This window comes from Coccinella septempunctata, chromosome 3 (genome assembly GCF_907165205.1).
Source record: "Coccinella septempunctata chromosome 3, icCocSept1.1, whole genome shotgun sequence".
NCBI classification, from domain to species: Eukaryota; Metazoa; Arthropoda; class Insecta; order Coleoptera; family Coccinellidae; genus Coccinella; species Coccinella septempunctata.
This window is the reverse complement of record NC_058191.1, coordinates 38,279,056-38,296,372: the sequence shown is the minus strand read 5'-3', so window position 1 is coordinate 38,296,372 and position 17,317 is coordinate 38,279,056. Positions and strand designations below refer to the sequence as shown.

Genomic DNA, 17,317 nt, shown 5'->3' with positions numbered 1-17,317 from the left:
CAGTTCCATTGGGACGTAGAAATTGTTGGGTAATTCTGATGAGGACCTAAGCTGAGATTTATCGCTTTTATAGAAAGTGTCCTTTCTGTGAATGAATCTCCAATTGAAGCTCTTGAGGGTCCACTTTTCCCTTCACTGATATTTCTATCTGTTGAGAACACTCAAAGCTACAGCAGCCAATTCACCCTGACAAAACCAGGAGCATGGTACAACTCATTGCCGGTAGATTCGGGTGACTTGGGACAGTCCTGTAACTTGGGACAATTATATCCCCCTTGCAGATTTCTTTGTTTCTTACCATTTATGAGTGAAGGGACAAACTTATATGATTGTGTAGCGTCTTATCGGTTAGTTTAACAATAAATTCCTGTTCAGTTTGCCGTGACCAGAGCTTTTGAATTGACAGGAAAATTTAACGAGTTCAGGAGAGTAAAAGCGCGTTTTTTATGGCCCTTATACTTTCTAGTTCTGTACATGTGTTTCACTTTGTGCATGTGTATTTTTTTTTCTGGATACATGGGATATTGATATATTAGATATGTCATGAAACAAGGTTGTTTGCAAATCAAACGGCAACACGGATCTCATTCATTTATTTTGTTGTTTCATAGGGTGACTTGGGACAATGCCGAATAGATTAGATAGACGCATTGGCAGCAGGAAATATGCCGATTTTTCGCAGGATATTATTATTTACGTTATTTTTACAAAGAAATCAGAGAATGAAAGAAATCAAAGTTCTCTTGTTTTGTTTAGTTTTTTTACATTTGATTTGAGTTGCAATATATTTACTTTCGCTGTAATAGGGGTTCATCATTTAATTTCCTTGCCGAATTTCAACTATGTAATCACAAATTCTAATTTTTCAAAACTATACATACACCGTGCCAAGTCACTTATTTCATCTGAGAGTTGAGAAATCAATAGATTTTAACTTGTGTCCCAAGCCTCCCAAATCGGTGGGTGACTTAGGACTAGTAGGATTTTATTTTTTTCAAAATTTATATCCGAATTCTGAAGCATGGTATATGTATATCCTAATTAATACCTAGTCTAAGTCATTATAAGCATATTCGAACCTCTTTTTCACCGTTTTGAAAATATGACAAGTTGAATTCAACAATCGTCCCAAGTCACCCGAACCTACAGTACATCAGGGGTCCAAATTGTATTTCACTTATGGCTGTGTGTAGGTTCTTTCTAAAGCTACACCGTTGTATAAAGACATATCATATGGTCTTTATACAATGGCTACACCACCCACTTGTAATTTTGATAGCCCTCTGAACACCCTCATGTTTAAGGGCTGTAGTTGAATATTTTCATTACATCAGACTACCTGGCTCTGAAGGGGAACCCTGTTTATCATGTAATATTTTCGAAAATCATCCATATTCGATTGAAAAAAATATGAAATTTCGACATGAATGTGGTTCCTTTCGAGTATTAGAAAAACCACTTGAATCATGCTCTCATATGATGGAACTTTTGGAAATTGAGTGAAGGACATTCGTCCCCTGCATCTAAAGTACAGGGTGGGCAAAATTCATTGGCTACTTAGGGGATCTCGAGAACTATATAAGAACAAGAAGAGAACAGATGACACATTTCCGAGCTCTTTTTCCTTGAAACAAAGAGTGGTGAAAACCGTTGCCTCCTACGATTCTTCGTTTTCGAGTTATTAGCAAAAACTGAGATTTTGACGATTTCGAAAAGTTCTCATAACTTTTTTGTCTTTGAAGCTACAGATCTGAAACTTGAAACTTCAGGAGGCACTTTTTTACGCAGAATTCACTGACGAGCTCAAAATTTTCATTTGGAATCATTAGGCGACTAAAAGTGCCTAAGAAGGTTCAAGTTTCAGATCTGTAACTTCAAAGACAAAAAAGTTATAAGAACTGTTTGAAATCGTCAACTCGTTTTTCGCTGAAATAAGTCAAAAACGAAGAATCGTAGGAAGCTACGGTTTTCACCATTTTTTGTTTCTCTGCAAAAGAGCTAAGAAATGCCCACCCTGTACATTTGTCCACAAAATGATGTAATTACCATACAACCATAAACAATATGGTGTATCTATATACAAAATCCTTCGCGTTAGAACCAAGTTTTGTAAGAGAATTTAAATTTTGAAATATAGGGTATTGAACTCTACCCCTATAGATTCCAAAAAAAATTATACCTAGTCGAAAACTATTACAGAAAATTATGCTGGATTTATATGAGAAATCAAATTTGACAAATTAACAGAAGGAATTTCTACCTATTTGAATATGCAATACAAAATTAGACCGTTGATGGTCCAAATATTTGTGACATTCTTGTTTTTTCCTCGAATTTTTCATTTATCTTGTCAAGAAGGGGTTATCCACCTTCGAATGGCATTTATCAGAGACATCCCTTTCTCTATGGCATTTATGCATCGCGGAAAAGAGAAGGGAATAACTCAAACTTGGGAGCAACTTTTTTCTCGATTATTGAAAAAGTGAAATGCATTATGATAGAGGATGTCGTGAGTCTAGAGATGAGGAACGTCAGGTATCCGCGCCTGAGGGGGACCTGTGATCTGGAGGAAATACATATTTAACATTCCGCAGGACGGAACTTTTATCGCGGCTCGATTTCTAATCATGAAAGTGAAAAATATTTTCATTTCGTTGAGTCATCCGTAATTATGCGGTAATAACTAGCTATATCATATCTTCTTACGATCGGAAGCTGGAGGGTTTTGAAAAATGGTGGAGGAATTTTAAATGCATGCTTTTACAGTTCAGTTTTCAAAGTCTACCAAGTTTGAATAGGTACGATAAAAATACATAAAACAACAAGGTTTTAAAACGATTCTTTGCACATCGTTTCAAGTGAAGGTTTTCAAACGAAAATACGTTTTAAAAATTGGCGGAAAATTTCATGACATTTTATTCTGTGCAACGATTTAATCGTTCGGTATTTCTATGAAACTTTTCCTTGATTCTGTGGTCTGAGAATTCAATTTGGTTATGTTTGACTTCTATGTTGAATAGATAACCTATGAAAAGAAGAAAATTTCCAGAATTAATCTTCGATATTACCGTAAAAAAAAATAAGTTGCACAAATTGTGAGTACGAAAAGTAAATATCATTGCTCTTTCATTAATTGTAGTATAATTTTTCATTAGGGTTTCATGAGTTTGAAATAAACTGGAGTAAACAAATGTAGTAATGCCTGTTGAAACCATTCAGTATTCAGAAAAGTATTTTGATGACAATTATGAATATAGACATGTAATACTACCACCAGATTTAGCCAAATTGGTTCCAAGACCACACTTAATGACAGAAACAGAATGGAGGAATCTTGGAGTCCAACAAAGTCCCAACTGGGTACATTATATGCTACATACACCAGAACCTCATGTCCTGTTGTTCCGAAGGAAAATCAGTCAACCTAACAATCATAACCGTGATCCATCTTGAACAAATTATTCACCATCTTATGAGTTGTATTATGATGAAACGAACACTTTTTCTGTGCAAATTCTTTTAAATAAGCCAGAATTCACAGTTAATTTGATTTTCTTCATTGTTGCATATACCCTTGGTAATATAGAATTGGTTCTAGTGTTAAGTTAATTTTTGGCATTAGGTGTTCTAATCACAAAGGGTTTTAAAATATTGCAGAAATTCAACTGGACACTCATGGAATCTAACAGAATAATAATTATAAATTTCAATATCCATTAAAAAAACCTTTTTTTCCAAGCATATTTATAAAACAAAAATAGAACAAACCTGAATCAAACTAGATGAAACTAATAAAATTTAAATAAACATTACACACTCTACAAGTCTGGGTACAGTCAATTCACAACAATTTTTTGCAGTTTCAACATAAGAATAAGTAACAAAAATAAAACCAAAGTTGTTACAAGTCAATTTATGCGGGGCCATTGCCTAGATTTATCAGTAAGGGGTACATAGACAACTCCCATCAAAATTTTCCTTGATATTGAACCATCTTCCAACTTATCTATTTGCTCCAATTGTTGATCACCCCCTGATGGTCCTACAGGAATAATCAATCTGCCACCAACCTACAAACAATTTTTTTTAATTACTTCAACTATTAACCAATGAATAAGCTTAGACGTGAAGGAATACCAACCTTCAGCTGAGAAACTAAATCTTCGGGAAGTGTAGGTGCCGCAGCTCCTACATGAATTGCATCATATGGAGCCATTTCAGGATATCCCTTCCTTCCATCCCCAGTAACAAGTTTAACTCTTTCCGATTCAAGTAACTGTGGGTTATCCTTCATGATGTTCAGTCTAGACATTTCAACTAATTCTGAAATGTGATCTATTCCCACAGCAACACTGCAGAAATGAAGATCCTATTGAACCAACATCCTAGCCTTACAAAAAAAGTCTCACCCTTTATCACCCAACATGAGAGCCATACATGCAGTTAGATAACCACTACCAGAACCCACATCTAAGGCTCTTGTACCATTAATCAACTGATGTTTTAATAGCTCCAATGCATGAGCATGCATATGAGGTGCACTAATGGTAACCCCATATCCAATACTCTGTGGGGCATCCATGTAAGCATTGTTTTTTGAATAATGACAACGATCGACTGAGAGCATTGCATTTTCCACTTGGTCACTTTTTATGATGCCATTTGCTATAACATGAAATGTGATTTACTCTGATGCCTATTGAATTTTTTCATCAGTTATTCACCTCTCAAGTTCCTAACCATTTCCACATTAGTCTTTCCATGGGATCTCCAAGCCATGACTGCAATTAATGATAATACTAGGAAGGCAACAGTGAACAACAATTTTCGCATATACGGCTTGTCCCCTATATTGACCTCATAATAAATTTAGGTTTCTGCAGTAAATTCGAATTTTTTACTTTGGTTTCTTGTTTACTATTTCCTTGTTGAAGTATCATTAGTCTTCTCTATGGATTAGGTGATAATCGAGCTACTTAACATAGATCGTGAGGATTTTTTTTTCGTTTTTTTGTTGGAAACTGAATGCAGTTTCAGATTCTAGCCTTGTTTATAGACTTTATATAAATAATGATTTTAGAAGCAAAATTATACTAGAAACATTACTTCTTATAATTATTCTTCAATCTGTGATAACCTAAAATTTTCGGATATCATTCATGATACTCAAAGATTATAATCTTTATCAAAACCAACTGGAGTATTATTATTAATTCTTAGAATTATATAGAGGCAGAGACAACCTGATCGAGGTGAGTTGGAATCTGAATATAAACGTACTTCGAATAAAAAAGGTTCATATCAGAGACAACTTCTTTGTCATATATTCTCTTCGTACCCCCACAGTTCACACCATACTATCTTTCTTCTCAGATTTCTTTATACATTCTCCCATCGGCCTAATCTGCAATACCCTTTCGCTTTATTTCCAATTTGTCCCCTTCCATTTATTTCCATGACCCTTCTCGGTTAGATATCTCTTTAGTAGGTTGTCTCTGATAGTAGTTATTCTTGATTTCTGATTTCCTTCTCTTGTCCCCATATCCTTAATCTATATGTTCATCAGATTATAGAATCGTCTCTCAAATTTTCATTTAAGTATGGTGAATGAGATGATTCTATCTTAATTAAGGCTTTTTACAGTTAATATGTCGACTGCAATTACCAACATCCTTCAAGGTTTTCATAATTTTAATGGTATAACTCTAGGGGATAGAAAAAAAGAATTATTCCAAATTCTCAGACAATATGGAGACCCCATTCCTACTACGAGAGAAATTGAGCTTTTAATTGAACATTTGGATCCTACAAGTTATTTGGAGCACAAGATGTTTGTCGATATTCTAATTTATTTTAAGTGTGAGAAAGAACTTTTGACACTTTTCTTTGGAGGAAATGAAAAACTAATCAAATGTCTCTGGAAGCACTCATGGTTTTTCACAAATTTATTGGAAAATTCGTCTATTGAATGGATCATTGATGAAATGTTTCCTCAGTTATCTTATGTTACAAGAGTGAGATTTATCAAAAATGTCATCTATTATACTAGAGATGAGCAAAAGATTGATAAATTGTATGATAATATTTTACACAAATATGGGGCAGCAAATGCACAGTATATCTTAGCTGGATGCAGTTTGGAAAAAATAATGAATGCGATTTCTCGTGGTGATATTATCAAATTCTCTAACAAGCAAGTAATTTTTCTTCATAAGAATAAAAAAGCCTGCTTTCAACAATTAATCAGTATGAATAGGAATACCAAAATTTTTGATTTTTATGACTATCACTCTAAAGCGTTCAATATTATTGCTGGATCAGATTTGAATATTTTCTTTGAAGTTTTCACTGCTAGAGATTGTTCGAAAATAGGTAAAAGATTAACAAAGAAAATTTTGAAGACGCAAATGCCTTATGTAATCAAGGAGGCTTCCCAAATTTATGAAAGAGTTCACAGAAGAACGTTGATGAAGAGTTTAGGATCCAATTTTGAAAACTTCTTTTTCTCAACATGGCCATCTTCCTTCTCCGACTTCCAACTTTATAAATGTTTAGCTTTTATGAAGTACTGTCCTAAGAGGAAATATGTAGAAGTTCTACAACAAGGATTACAGAAAATGTATGCCACATCTTTGTCTCAGCATCCTGAGTTGATCAACGATGAATTATTAGAAAAAACAGATAATATCGAAATGAGGGAGTCTCTGCTAGAATTGAAGATGCAGGATTCTAAAGAAGACTATACACTTCCAAAATATTATGGCATTGAAAAATCAGTCCCAATTCTCAAGAAGAAAATAAGTGCAGCTGATGGAGTGAGAACTAGGGAAAATCTGATTATAGCATTGATAAAAACATGTAAAATAAACAATGATCTTGATGCTCTGCTTAAAGTACAAGAATACTTCAATTTCAGACACAAAAATGACGATGAGTCAATAAGATCTTCATTTCTATCTGAATTGAAAAGTTGTTTCGATTTAACCGAACTTAACGAAGAACATTGGAATTTCATCCTTGAAATGATAAAATGGAACAAAGTGAAAAATGAATATTTCTGGGGGACAGGGGAAATATTTATGTTGCGCATTAAGTTTTTATACAAAAATGATGTAGAAATGTCTGTTATCAGTGAACTGTTTTTTGAGACTTATCTATTGGACATATTCAAATCTTTCTCAACTTGCTGGGCTTTACTTAATGATGTTCCAACACTGCAAAAATTTTTATTGGAGAAATTCATGCAGTTATTGCCTTCCTTATTTTCCAAGGAAAAAGAAAAAGTAGATTATCATTTTAAAGTCTTCGAGACTGTGCTTGCTTGGAACAAAGAAAATGCCAAGAGTACTATAAACTATCTACTATATCCAGAAATAAGAGAGGCAATCAAGATACAATTGAAAAAACCTTGTCGAAGTTATTCAAAGAATTCTAATTACTTGAATAACTTTATAAAATGTAAGATACCCTGTGAAGATATGGAATTTCTGGCTGAACTTGAAGAGATTTTTTGGGGAAATATGTTGGAGAAATTTGATATCGATGTTATCGAGTATTACTTGAGAAGAAAACCAATGAAACTAGTTGAACAATTCGATAAATTCATTTTGGGCATGGAGAACAATTACTTATGTGATTCAGTAACCGTTTGGCGCTTAGTAAAACATTATGATCATATTTCGTTAGTGAGAATGGTTATTGATTATTTAATTAGCACTACTCAACTCAAGTTGCGAGGAAATCTTGGAATAGGACTAGCAATTCTCATCGAACCGGAGGAATATATAAAATTTATGTCAACCTACAGAAATGAAATGTTGGATGTAGACGATGAAGTTCAAGTAAATAATCATCATTTATCAATGAAATTATTAGAATATGCGAAGTATAATGATTCTTTCACCATTTTGCCGCATGTGGTGCAATTTTGTGCCGGTGACACTCTGCATGAGGCTTTGCCTCCTTTATATTACTATTTTCAACATTCTCCAGAGAAATATTTACTCGAACATCTTAAGGTGCTTTCTGATCGGGCTGTTTCAGTTCGAAAGCATGCTGTGAAGTTAGCTTGTTCGGTTTCACCTGTAGAGATTGTTTATACTCTAATTCAAACAATGACTGAAGTTGAAAAAAATCAGTCCGCTTTGGAACATATATTTTGGAAAACGTTCAAATATTTCCTTGTTAACAAATCTGAAAGATTTTGGATCTTACTGCAATCCCAAATGAAATCTTTGGATATCTTAGAATCTAACGCATTTAAGGATAGTTGTGACTTGAAAAAGATTCCGAAGGAGTATAGACTCACATACTTGGATTTTATTTGGAAACTTCTGGATGAGAAGGAAAAACAGGGACAAAATGTTTTCGAGTTCAAGGAATCTATAATTGAATCGATAACTTCTGAAATGTTCAAGGAACTACCATATGAATTTTGTTCCCGATTCATCAAAGAGGAGTTTCTGAAGTTTGGCAGTAAAAGTGATCGAACAGTTAGATTGTTTACCCTGAACTGTTTGAAGTATTCTACGCAGACAGAATCTTTACTCACTGACGTTTGCAACATTATAAGGGAATTCAAGACAAATTACATACTCAATCCAGAATTCAAAATATCCCTCAAAAGTCGACCTTATGTGGATAACTTTGTGTCGGATATATTTTATGATCATTCAAAGTTAAAATTATCCACACTCGAGGCTTTTTTTCAAAATTGGGTGTCTATATTCTCAGCAGTAGAAGATATCAACAATTACATCAGGTTGACGTTATTGATAGAATTGAAGAAGGTGCACAATCTGGAAGATTTCATCAAGAAGGTTGCTGAAACTTACAAGCGATTTTTGAATCATTTCGGTATTTTTGGTGTGGTTGATTGTTTCAAAGATGCCCTCTCCTATCTTTTGCCCGAGAATATTTTTGGTACTTCAAGCAATAATGAGAAATTATATAAACTCGCCTTCCATTTAACAGAACTTGGGGATGACGATTTGAAGTTACTCGCTATTTCTTTATTGCCCAAGGAATATCCTGAGAACGTTTACTGCATTGAAGTTCAACAAAAATTGATTGAAATTTTCAAAGAATCAGAAAATGATTCTGTTCTTCTTAACGTTAACTTATATATAAACAATCTACATTGATATGTTTTGCGGTATTTCAGCCTCTTGTTTTTATTATATACACTATATTTACCTGTGAAATTAGTGATAAGTGTCGAAATGTGATAACAAAGTGCAAAATTTCTATACTAATTGATTAACAATTTTTGAAATGATTTATATGCTTTTTCTTGATTGAATAAAATATATTCTGAATTAATTTCGACCGCTCTCTCATTGCTAAAATCAACCACTCTGAGCAACTTGAAAAGAATCTATTGGCAACTTACCGGGAGCTTTCACAGGTATTTTCCACAAACAGACAAATATTTGTCCTTGTTGATGCCAAAAAAAAACCCATAGCCATTAAAAATCTTTATTCAGAGAACTTTTCATGGTTTATTCATATTATTAGGTTTTTTACAAATCAGCAATACCTATTGCTAATCGATTCACACAACTACCTTTGGAGGTTCTGCTCTAGGTGTTGGTTCATCTGCGTCCACTCCATGATATATACCATGAGTCCAGGGCCTCAATTCATAAGCGATCTGATCTTCCATAGGAGTTAATGTCACTCCTAAATCTTCCAAGGTTGGTAAATCTCTTTTAACGTCATCTGTTACGCATTCTCTTTCAATTCTATCCCAGTGTAAGTTAGCAACTGGATAGTTCAGCCTCACAAATTCAAAGAACTTGACTCTGAGCGAAAACAGAGGGTCGTATTCCAATGGATATCTGACAAATTTTTCTGTTCTCATTACTCTGAAGAACCAGTCCAAGAGCTCTGATAGGTAATACCTTCTAGGTCTGAAAATAAATATGAAATTTGTGTGTTTTGGAAAGGTAGTATCAAAATAAATATTCTTACCCAACAGCTTGATAAATTTTTCCTTTAGTGTCTGGGTCTCTAACTGCAGCCACTACTCCTGCTGCAAAATCGCCAATATAACAAGGCTGCTTTATAGTGGCTTCTCCCTTCTTCCAAACAGGCATGAATTCATCAGTCCTTCTTAAGCCGTGAATAAAGTACCTTAAAAAAGAATATAGAAAATAATAATCTAGAAAAAACAGTTTTTATCACCTTAAAAATCTGTCTTCCTGACCGTAGATATCTGACGGTCTGAATATGGTAGCATCAGGAAATTCTTCTAAAACTGCGATTTCACCTTCGAATTTACTTCTTAAAAATTCAGAACCCTTGGGTAGTACGTGTCCTTCTGGATGGTCAGAAGCATTCAAAGATGATATATGAATGAATCTATCTACTCCACACTCTCTAGCAATTCTGGCTAATCTACGCGCCCCCTCAACATGTACATCATTAAACTTGAAATTCCTAGTTTCCCAATCCCTGCCAACTAAGTTCACAACAACATTAGAATATTTTACAGCTTTTCTTATCGAATCTTCATCCTTCAAATTGTAGGGGGTGAAGAAGATTTGACCTAAATCTCCAGATACTCTGAGCCTTAAAATATCCAATGTATCCCCTCGATAGGGAAGGATCATCTGGAAATATGCAACTTCAAACATATTATTCAGCTAGAAGATTGAATGCTGACCTGAGTACCGATTTTCCCCAATCTATTAACAACATAACGTCCTGTGAAACCAGTGGACCCAAATACTGTAGCTACTATTCCATTGAAACTAGATCTACCGCCTGTCCCCCTTTTCAAAGCTGATAAATTGTAAGTTTGTGGATCTGTACTATAGTTGCTTGTTTTTACCACTGCTATGCCAACAACACCACAGCGAGGCTCTAAAAGTATTATGTAATTTGAGAGTATTGAATTGTCAAGGTTATTTTTTGAGGGCTTAAGAAACTGGACGTACTTAATATCTGACTGCCAATTATCGTTACAGAAGACATTTTATTTAAATTATGTTTTTCTTATAATTGTTAAAAATCTTCAGCTCAGAACATATTAAACCAATTCATAAATTTGTTGACACTGATGACAGACAACTGTCTCTGGCAGATGACAGCAGACGTCAAGAGTGACAACTGATTCTAGATCGGTCTACTACAAAACTCCAAAACACATACTTTTAAATACTTTTAATTTGAAGTGGTGACTAATTTAAACGAAGTCTATTGTTATAGAGAGATTTTAAGCAAGGCAAGACTCTTCTACTCAAGGAGGAGAGTAGGCTGAGTAGGACTTTGGTAGGACATACTCATGGTAGTTCTAGTGTAGAACAAGGACAACTTGACAAATTAACCATAACCTAAAAAAAGTAAAAGTAAATAAGGTTGTCAAGTGGTTTTGAATATTATTTATTGCAGTTATGCTCACAATTTGTGACACTTATTTCTTGAGACTCAGAAAAATTCAATGATTCGTGGTTGATTTTCAACATTATAATAGAAATCGCAAGATCTGTATATCAGCACATGATGTTTACTCCACATAGCAAAAACGAAAATATTTGCTATTATTACCCAATGATCCACGTATGAATAATTCAGAGATTTGACTGCTTTGTTTTCAATTCATATCAAAAAGATGACATTACAAAAATCGAATGGATTGTTTACTTCCAAACTAAGTTTGATTGTTTTCATTTTGTATATTTGGTTATTTGTCAATCAAGGTGAGTGAGAGACTTGAAAACACCATTCAAGTTCTGCTACTAAGTGTTTTCTTATAGGAATTTTGGTCACTGCATCCCAAAACTCGAACAACACTTATGAGTATAATACTGTCACGGTAGTTCTTTTCACAGAAGTTTTGAAGCTCATCATATCAAGCTGTCTTTACTTAAAAAGGTATAAATAACAATTTGCAATTTTGAATTCTTTGGTTTTATTCTTCTCAATTTCAGCCATTCTATAGTTGACTATGGCATGGAAATCTTGAGGTACAAAGAGATCCTACTACTGTATTTCGTTCCAGCATTTTTATATTGCTTGTATAATAATTTGTCTTTCACAAATCTTTCATCATTTGATCCTACAACATATTATTTACTACTTCAGTTGAGAGTAGTAATAACTGGAATATTGTTTCAAGTAAGCTTTTGAATTATTTAATATTTAACTTTATACTAGCTGTTCCTTCCTGATAAAAAGAGTTGATTTTGTTTAACTAACCCAAGAAATAAAAAAAGTCAGATATTTAATTTTATTTATGAGTTTAGACAATCAAATATTTTTGATGAAGCAAAAAATGATAGTAATTGTATTATTTCAGTTCATATTCTCAAAAACTCTGACCAAAATACAATGGATCTCTCTTATAATCCTCACCTGTGGATGCATGCTGAAACAAATGGATTTTTCTGGGATTCAAGAAATTGGTGCATCTGACAAATTTAGTTCGATAGGAATGAGCATCAATACAATATATTTATTTGTCCAGATTTTATGTTCTTGCTTTGCAGGAGTATATAATGAATATCTATTGAAGAAACAAGGTGCTAATGTGGATATTTATATCCAAAATGTATTTATGTATTTAGATTCTATAGTTTGTAATTTATTCCTTTTGTCAATGTTTGGAAATATCAGTGGTGCTTTTGAATTCACCAGTATGAAGGAGATATTTCATTTCAAAGTTTTAATTGTTATTTTAAACAATGCATGTATAGGCATAGTGACTAGCTTCTTTTTGAAAACAATGAACTCTATACTCAAAACTTTTGCCAGTGCTTTAGAGCTAATACTCACAGCTATTTCAAGTTGGATTCTTTTTGGAATACCCATATACTTGAATACCTTTCTATCTATCTGTACAGTATTATTTGCTGTATATTTATATTCAAAGAATCCTGTATCGAACATTCCAAAGCCTAGTCAAGAAGAAAATATAGCCAAAGAGCCACTGCTGGCTGAAGAAGTTTGATTACTGTGTACTTGAATTGTAGAATCATCCCAGACAACACCTCATTTTATTTCCAGTTCTCAGGGCAAAGAGTATTTTATTCAAGGATTATGTTGTAACATTATTGATTCAATATGTGCTTTGAAGTGGCAATGATTGGGTAGTTAGTTTCATGAGCAAGTGCCTTAGAATGAGAATATGTTGATAGAAATTCAAATAATCTGAGAAACCAAAGATATTCCTGAAATTTTTTTTTATTGAAAATCAAGATGAGACACAATAATGAACAGGGAACTTCCATGCTTCGGCTTATTTAATTATCTGAGGATTTCCTGCTTTCTGTGGTATTAAACTTATCAAATTTCTTATAGTATCCAACATTCAAGAGAAAATAAACATACAAGAACAAAAAAAGGGAGATGAAAATGCCTCATATTTGCACTGAAACTTGTTTGAATTTTATACTTTATATTCATTGGTGACTAATTGAAATGAATTCTCATTCATTTTGTGAGAGGAATTGAAAAATTGTGATAACTGGTACTTCAGTGTGAATGTATTTCTTGCCAAAATGAATATGAAACTACTTCCTTGCTATTGATTATACTTAGAAAGGATCAATAAATTATTAATGAAGAACACATTTTTTTTTCAATTACTTGAGAGTACCAGCGAAATTACTTTGAGAAGGTGGGGATTTTTTTTTTAAATAAAATAAGTACCGTCCGCACCATTCCCAAAAATTTGGGATTTTCGAATTCGCGTTTTTGATATAGTATTGAAGCCTGAGTAGTGCTGATTACGAAACAGGAAATCTCAATTGGATCTGACAAGTACAAGAGGAGATATCGCAGATTGAAATTTGCCATTTTTGAAAAATGCCATTTCGAAGATGAAAATCTAAACGAAGAGAGATAACCTCACGATTTTATCTCCAATCGATTCTGCGTGTTCGAAAACCTATATTTCCATACCAAACTTTTGGATCTCCGACGCAGATTCCGAGAAAAACGAATTTTGTGTTTTTCCATTTTTCATTTTCGAGTTCACTTTGAAAGGCCGTCTACAGTGCAATTTTGCATTGGCTCATCAACTCATTGGTTTTTTGGAATCTTCAAAACGACTAGTATGAATTTCTTTCTCTGGAGGAATAATAAAACACCGTACTTCTTAGAGTCAGGAGCAAATATGTGATTTTAGGGGGGTCTTACCCCTTGCTCATTTTTGACCCAAAAATTTGGGATTTTCGACTTCGAGTTATTGATCTAGTATTGAAGACTGATTAGTGCTGATTACGAAATAGGAAATCTCAATTGGATCTGACAAGTATAACAGGAGATATCGCAGATTGAAATTTGCCATTTTTGAAAAATGACATTTCGAGGATGAAAATCTAAACGAAGAGAGATAGGCTCACGATTTTATTTCCAATCGATTCTGCGTGTTCGAAAACCTATATTTCCATACCAAACTTTAAGATCTCCGACGCAGATTTCGAGAAAAACGAATTTTGTGTTTTTCCATTTTTCATTTTCGAGTTCACTTTGAAAGGCCGTCTACAGTGCAATTTTGCATTGGCTCATCAACTCATTGGTTTTTTGGAATCTTCGAAACGACTAGTATGAATTTCTTTCTCTGGAGGAATAATAAAACACCGTACTTCTTAGAGACAGAAGCAAATATGTGATTTTAGGATGGTCTTACCCCTTGCTCATTTTTGACCCAAAAATTTGGGATTTTCGAATTCGAGTTATTGATCTAGTATTGAAGACTGACTAGTGCTGATTACGAAATCGGAATTCTCAATTGGATCTGACAAGTATAACAGGAGATATCGCAGATTGAAATTTGCCATTTTTGAAAAAATGCCATTTCGAAGATGAAAATCTAAACGAAGAGAGATAGGCTCAGGATTTTATTTTCAATGGATTCTGCGTGTTCGAAAACCTATATTTCCATACCAAACTTTTGGATCTCCAACGCAGATTTCGAGAAAAACGAATTTTGTGTTTTTCCATTTTTCATTTTCGAGTTCACTTTGAAAGGCTGTCTACACTGCAATTTTGCATTGGCTCATCAACTCATTGGTTTTTAGGAATCTTCAAAACGACTAGTATGAATTTCTTTCTCTGGAGGAATAAAAAAACACCGTACTTCTTAGAGACAGGAGCAAATATGTGATTTTAGGGGGGTCTTACCCCTTGCTCATTTTTGACCCAAAAATTTGGGATTTTCGAATTCGAGTTATTGATCTAGTATTGAAGACTGACTAGTGCTGATTACGAAATCGGAAATCTCAATTGGATCTGACAAGTATAACAGGAGATATCGCAGATTGAAATTTGCCATTTTTGAAAAAATGCCATTTCGAAGATGAAAATCTAAACGAAGAGAGATAGGCTCACGATTTTATATCCAATCGATTCTGCGTGTTCGAAAACCTATATTTCCATACCAAACTTTTGGATCTCCGACGCAGATTTCGAGAAAAACGAATTTTGTGTTTTTCCATTTTTCATTTTCGAGTTCACTTTGAAAGGCCGTCTACAGTGCAATTTTGCATTGGCTCATCAACTCATTGGTTTTTTGGAATCTTCGAAACGATTAGTATGAATTTCTTTCTCTGGAGGAATAATAAAACACCGTACTTCTTAGAGACAGGAGCAAATATGTGATTTTAGGGGGGTCTTACCCCTTGCTCATTTTTGACCCAAAAATTTGGGATTTTCGAATTCGAGTTATTGATCTAGTATTGACAACTGCTGATTACGAAATCGGAAATCTCAATTGGATCTGACAAGTATAACAGGAGATATCGAGGATTGAAATTTGCCATTTTTGAAAAATGCCATTTCGAAGATGAAAATCTAAACGAAGAGAGATAGGCTCACGATTTTATTTCCAATCGATTCTGCGTGTTCGAAAACCTATATTTCCATACCAAACTTTTATATCTCCGACGCAGATTTCGAGAAAAACGAATTTTGTGTTTTTCCATTTTTCATTTTCGAGTTCACTTTGAAAGGCTGTCTACAGTGCAATTTTGCATTGGCTCATCAACTCATCGGTTTTTTGGAATCTTCAAAACGACTTGTATGAATTTCTTTCTCTGGAGGAATAATAAAACACCGTACTTCTTAGAGACAGGAGCAAATATGTGATTTTAGGGGGTCTTACCCCTTGCTCATTTTTGACCCAAAAATTTGGGATTTTCGAATTCGAGTTTTTGATCTAGTATTGAAGACTGACTAGTGCTGATTACGAAATCGGAAATCTCAATTGGATCTGACAAGTATAACAGGAGATATCGCAGATTGAAATTTGCCATTTTTGAAAAAATGCCATTTCGAAGATGAAAATCTAAACGAAGAGAGATAGTCTCACGATTTTATTTCCAATCGATTCTGCGTGTTCGAAAACCTATATTTCCATACCAAACTTTTGAATCTCCGACGCAGATTTCGAGAAAAACGAATTTTGTGTTTTTCCATTTTTCATTTTCGAGTTCACTTTGAAAGGCCGTCTACAGTGCAATTTTGCATTGGCTCATCAACTCATTGGTTTTTTGGAATCTTCAAAACGACTAGTATGAATTTCTTTCTCTGGAGGAATAATAAAACACCGTACTTCTTAGAGACAGGAGCAAATATGTGATTTTAGGGGGGTCTTACCCCTTGCTCATTTTTGACCCAAAAATTTGGGATTTTCGAATTCGAGTTATTGATCTAGTATTGAAGACTGACTAGTGCTGATTACGAAATCGGAATTCTCAATTGGATCTGACAAGTATAACAGGAGATATCGCAGATTGAAATTTGCCATTTTTGAAAAAATGCCATTTCGAAGATGAAAATCTAAACGAAGAGAGATAGGCTCAGGATTTTATTTCCAATGGATTCTGCGTGTTCGAAAACTTATATTTCCATACCAAACTTTTGGATCTCCAACGCAGATTTCGAGAAAAACGAATTTTGTGTTTTTCCATTTTTCATTTTCGAGTTCACTTTGAAAGGCCGTCTACAGTGCAATTTTGCATTGGCTCATCAACTCATTGGTTTTTTGGAATCTTCAAAACGACTAGTATGAATTTCTTTCTCTGGAGGAATAATAAAACACCGTACTTCTTAGAGACAGGAGCAAATATGTGATTTTAGGGGGGTCTTACCCCTTGCTCATTTTTGACCCAAAAATTTGGGATTTTCGAATTCGAGTTATTGATCTAGTATTGAAGACTGACTAGTGCTGATTACGAAATCGGAATTCTCAATTGGATCTGACAAGTATAACAGGAGATATCGCAGATTGAAATTTGCCATTTTTGAAAAAATGCCATTTCGAAGATGAAAATCTAAACGAAGAGAGATAGGCTCACGATTTTATTTCCAA

At 34.0% G+C, this 17,317-nt stretch overlaps 5 protein-coding genes across 6 annotated transcripts; 3 read left to right on the top strand and 2 right to left on the bottom strand.

Moving 5' to 3' along the window:
* The first annotated feature begins 2,972 nt into the window (after positions 1-2,972).
* LOC123309020 (cyclin-dependent kinases regulatory subunit-like) lies at positions 2,973-3,598 on the top strand. The gene is made up of 2 exons (XM_044891862.1): positions 2,973-3,095; positions 3,156-3,598. Exon 2 carries the CDS (start codon positions 3,199-3,201, stop codon positions 3,451-3,453), a length of 255 nt encoding a protein of 84 aa, XP_044747797.1. The 5' UTR covers positions 2,973-3,095; positions 3,156-3,198; the 3' UTR covers positions 3,454-3,598.
* A 114-nt stretch (positions 3,599-3,712) lies between these two features.
* On the bottom strand, positions 3,713-4,970 carry LOC123309019 (protein-L-isoaspartate(D-aspartate) O-methyltransferase). Its single transcript, XM_044891861.1, has 4 exons — positions 4,725-4,970; positions 4,410-4,665; positions 4,142-4,352; positions 3,713-4,070 (listed from the first exon to the last, which is right to left on the bottom strand). Exons 1-4 carry the CDS (start codon positions 4,831-4,833, stop codon positions 3,909-3,911), a joined length of 738 nt encoding a protein of 245 aa, XP_044747796.1. The 5' UTR covers positions 4,834-4,970; the 3' UTR covers positions 3,713-3,908.
* A 121-nt stretch (positions 4,971-5,091) lies between these two features.
* On the top strand, positions 5,092-9,327 carry LOC123309017. 2 transcript variants are annotated; one of them, XM_044891858.1, is made up of 2 exons: positions 5,092-5,252; positions 5,644-9,327. In XM_044891858.1, exon 2 carries the CDS (start codon positions 5,649-5,651, stop codon positions 9,141-9,143), a length of 3,495 nt encoding a protein of 1,164 aa, XP_044747793.1. In that variant the 5' UTR covers positions 5,092-5,252; positions 5,644-5,648; the 3' UTR covers positions 9,144-9,327. The 2 variants fall into 2 exon arrangements, with proteins under 2 accessions (XP_044747793.1, XP_044747794.1); XM_044891859.1 differs by having other exon boundaries at positions 5,633-9,327.
* Positions 9,328-9,463: 136 nt separating this feature from the next.
* Positions 9,464-11,103, bottom strand: LOC123309018 (NADH dehydrogenase [ubiquinone] 1 alpha subcomplex subunit 9, mitochondrial). The gene is made up of 5 exons (XM_044891860.1): positions 10,941-11,103; positions 10,667-10,866; positions 10,186-10,613; positions 9,973-10,134; positions 9,464-9,911 (listed from the first exon to the last, which is right to left on the bottom strand). The coding sequence occupies exons 1-5, from the start codon at positions 10,975-10,977 to the stop codon at positions 9,554-9,556; spliced, it is 1,185 nt and encodes a 394-aa protein (XP_044747795.1). The 5' UTR covers positions 10,978-11,103; the 3' UTR covers positions 9,464-9,553.
* A 204-nt stretch (positions 11,104-11,307) lies between these two features.
* On the top strand, positions 11,308-13,570 carry LOC123310072 (UDP-galactose transporter senju). Its single transcript, XM_044893442.1, has 4 exons — positions 11,308-11,702; positions 11,760-11,877; positions 11,934-12,120; positions 12,302-13,570. The coding sequence occupies exons 1-4, from the start codon at positions 11,615-11,617 to the stop codon at positions 12,950-12,952; spliced, it is 1,044 nt and encodes a 347-aa protein (XP_044749377.1). The 5' UTR covers positions 11,308-11,614; the 3' UTR covers positions 12,953-13,570.
* Positions 13,571-17,317: the final 3,747 nt, after the last annotated feature.

Excerpts from the sequence above, each read along its gene's own strand:
- LOC123310072 (XM_044893442.1), top strand. The coding sequence starts at position 11,615 with ATGACATTACAAAAATCGAATGGATTGTTTACTTCCAAACTAAGTTTG. Across the intron at positions 11,703-11,759 it reads TTGGTTATTTGTCAATCAAG|GAATTTTGGTCACTGCATCC; the intron begins GTGAGTGAGAGA and ends GTTTTCTTATAG. Across the intron at positions 11,878-11,933 it reads AGCTGTCTTTACTTAAAAAG|CCATTCTATAGTTGACTATG; the intron begins GTATAAATAACA and ends TCTCAATTTCAG.
- LOC123309017 (XM_044891858.1), top strand. The coding sequence starts at position 5,649 with ATGTCGACTGCAATTACCAACATCCTTCAAGGTTTTCATAATTTTAAT.
- LOC123309020 (XM_044891862.1), top strand. The coding sequence starts at position 3,199 with ATGCCTGTTGAAACCATTCAGTATTCAGAAAAGTATTTTGATGACAAT.
- LOC123309018 (XM_044891860.1), bottom strand. The coding sequence starts at position 10,977 with ATGTCTTCTGTAACGATAATTGGCAGTCAGATATTAA. Across the intron at positions 10,867-10,940 it reads AATTGGCAGTCAGATATTAA|AGCCTCGCTGTGGTGTTGTT; the intron begins GTACGTCCAGTT and ends TAATACTTTTAG. Across the intron at positions 9,912-9,972 it reads AAAATTTATCAAGCTGTTGG|ACCTAGAAGGTATTACCTAT; the intron begins GTAAGAATATTT and ends ATTTATTTTCAG.
- LOC123309019 (XM_044891861.1), bottom strand. The coding sequence starts at position 4,833 with ATGCGAAAATTGTTGTTCACTGTTGCCTTCCTAGTATTATCATTAATT. Across the intron at positions 4,666-4,724 it reads AATGGTTAGGAACTTGAGAG|CAAATGGCATCATAAAAAGT; the intron begins GTGAATAACTGA and ends TTCATGTTATAG. Across the intron at positions 4,071-4,141 it reads ATTTAGTTTCTCAGCTGAAG|GTTGGTGGCAGATTGATTAT; the intron begins GTTGGTATTCCT and ends AATTGTTTGTAG.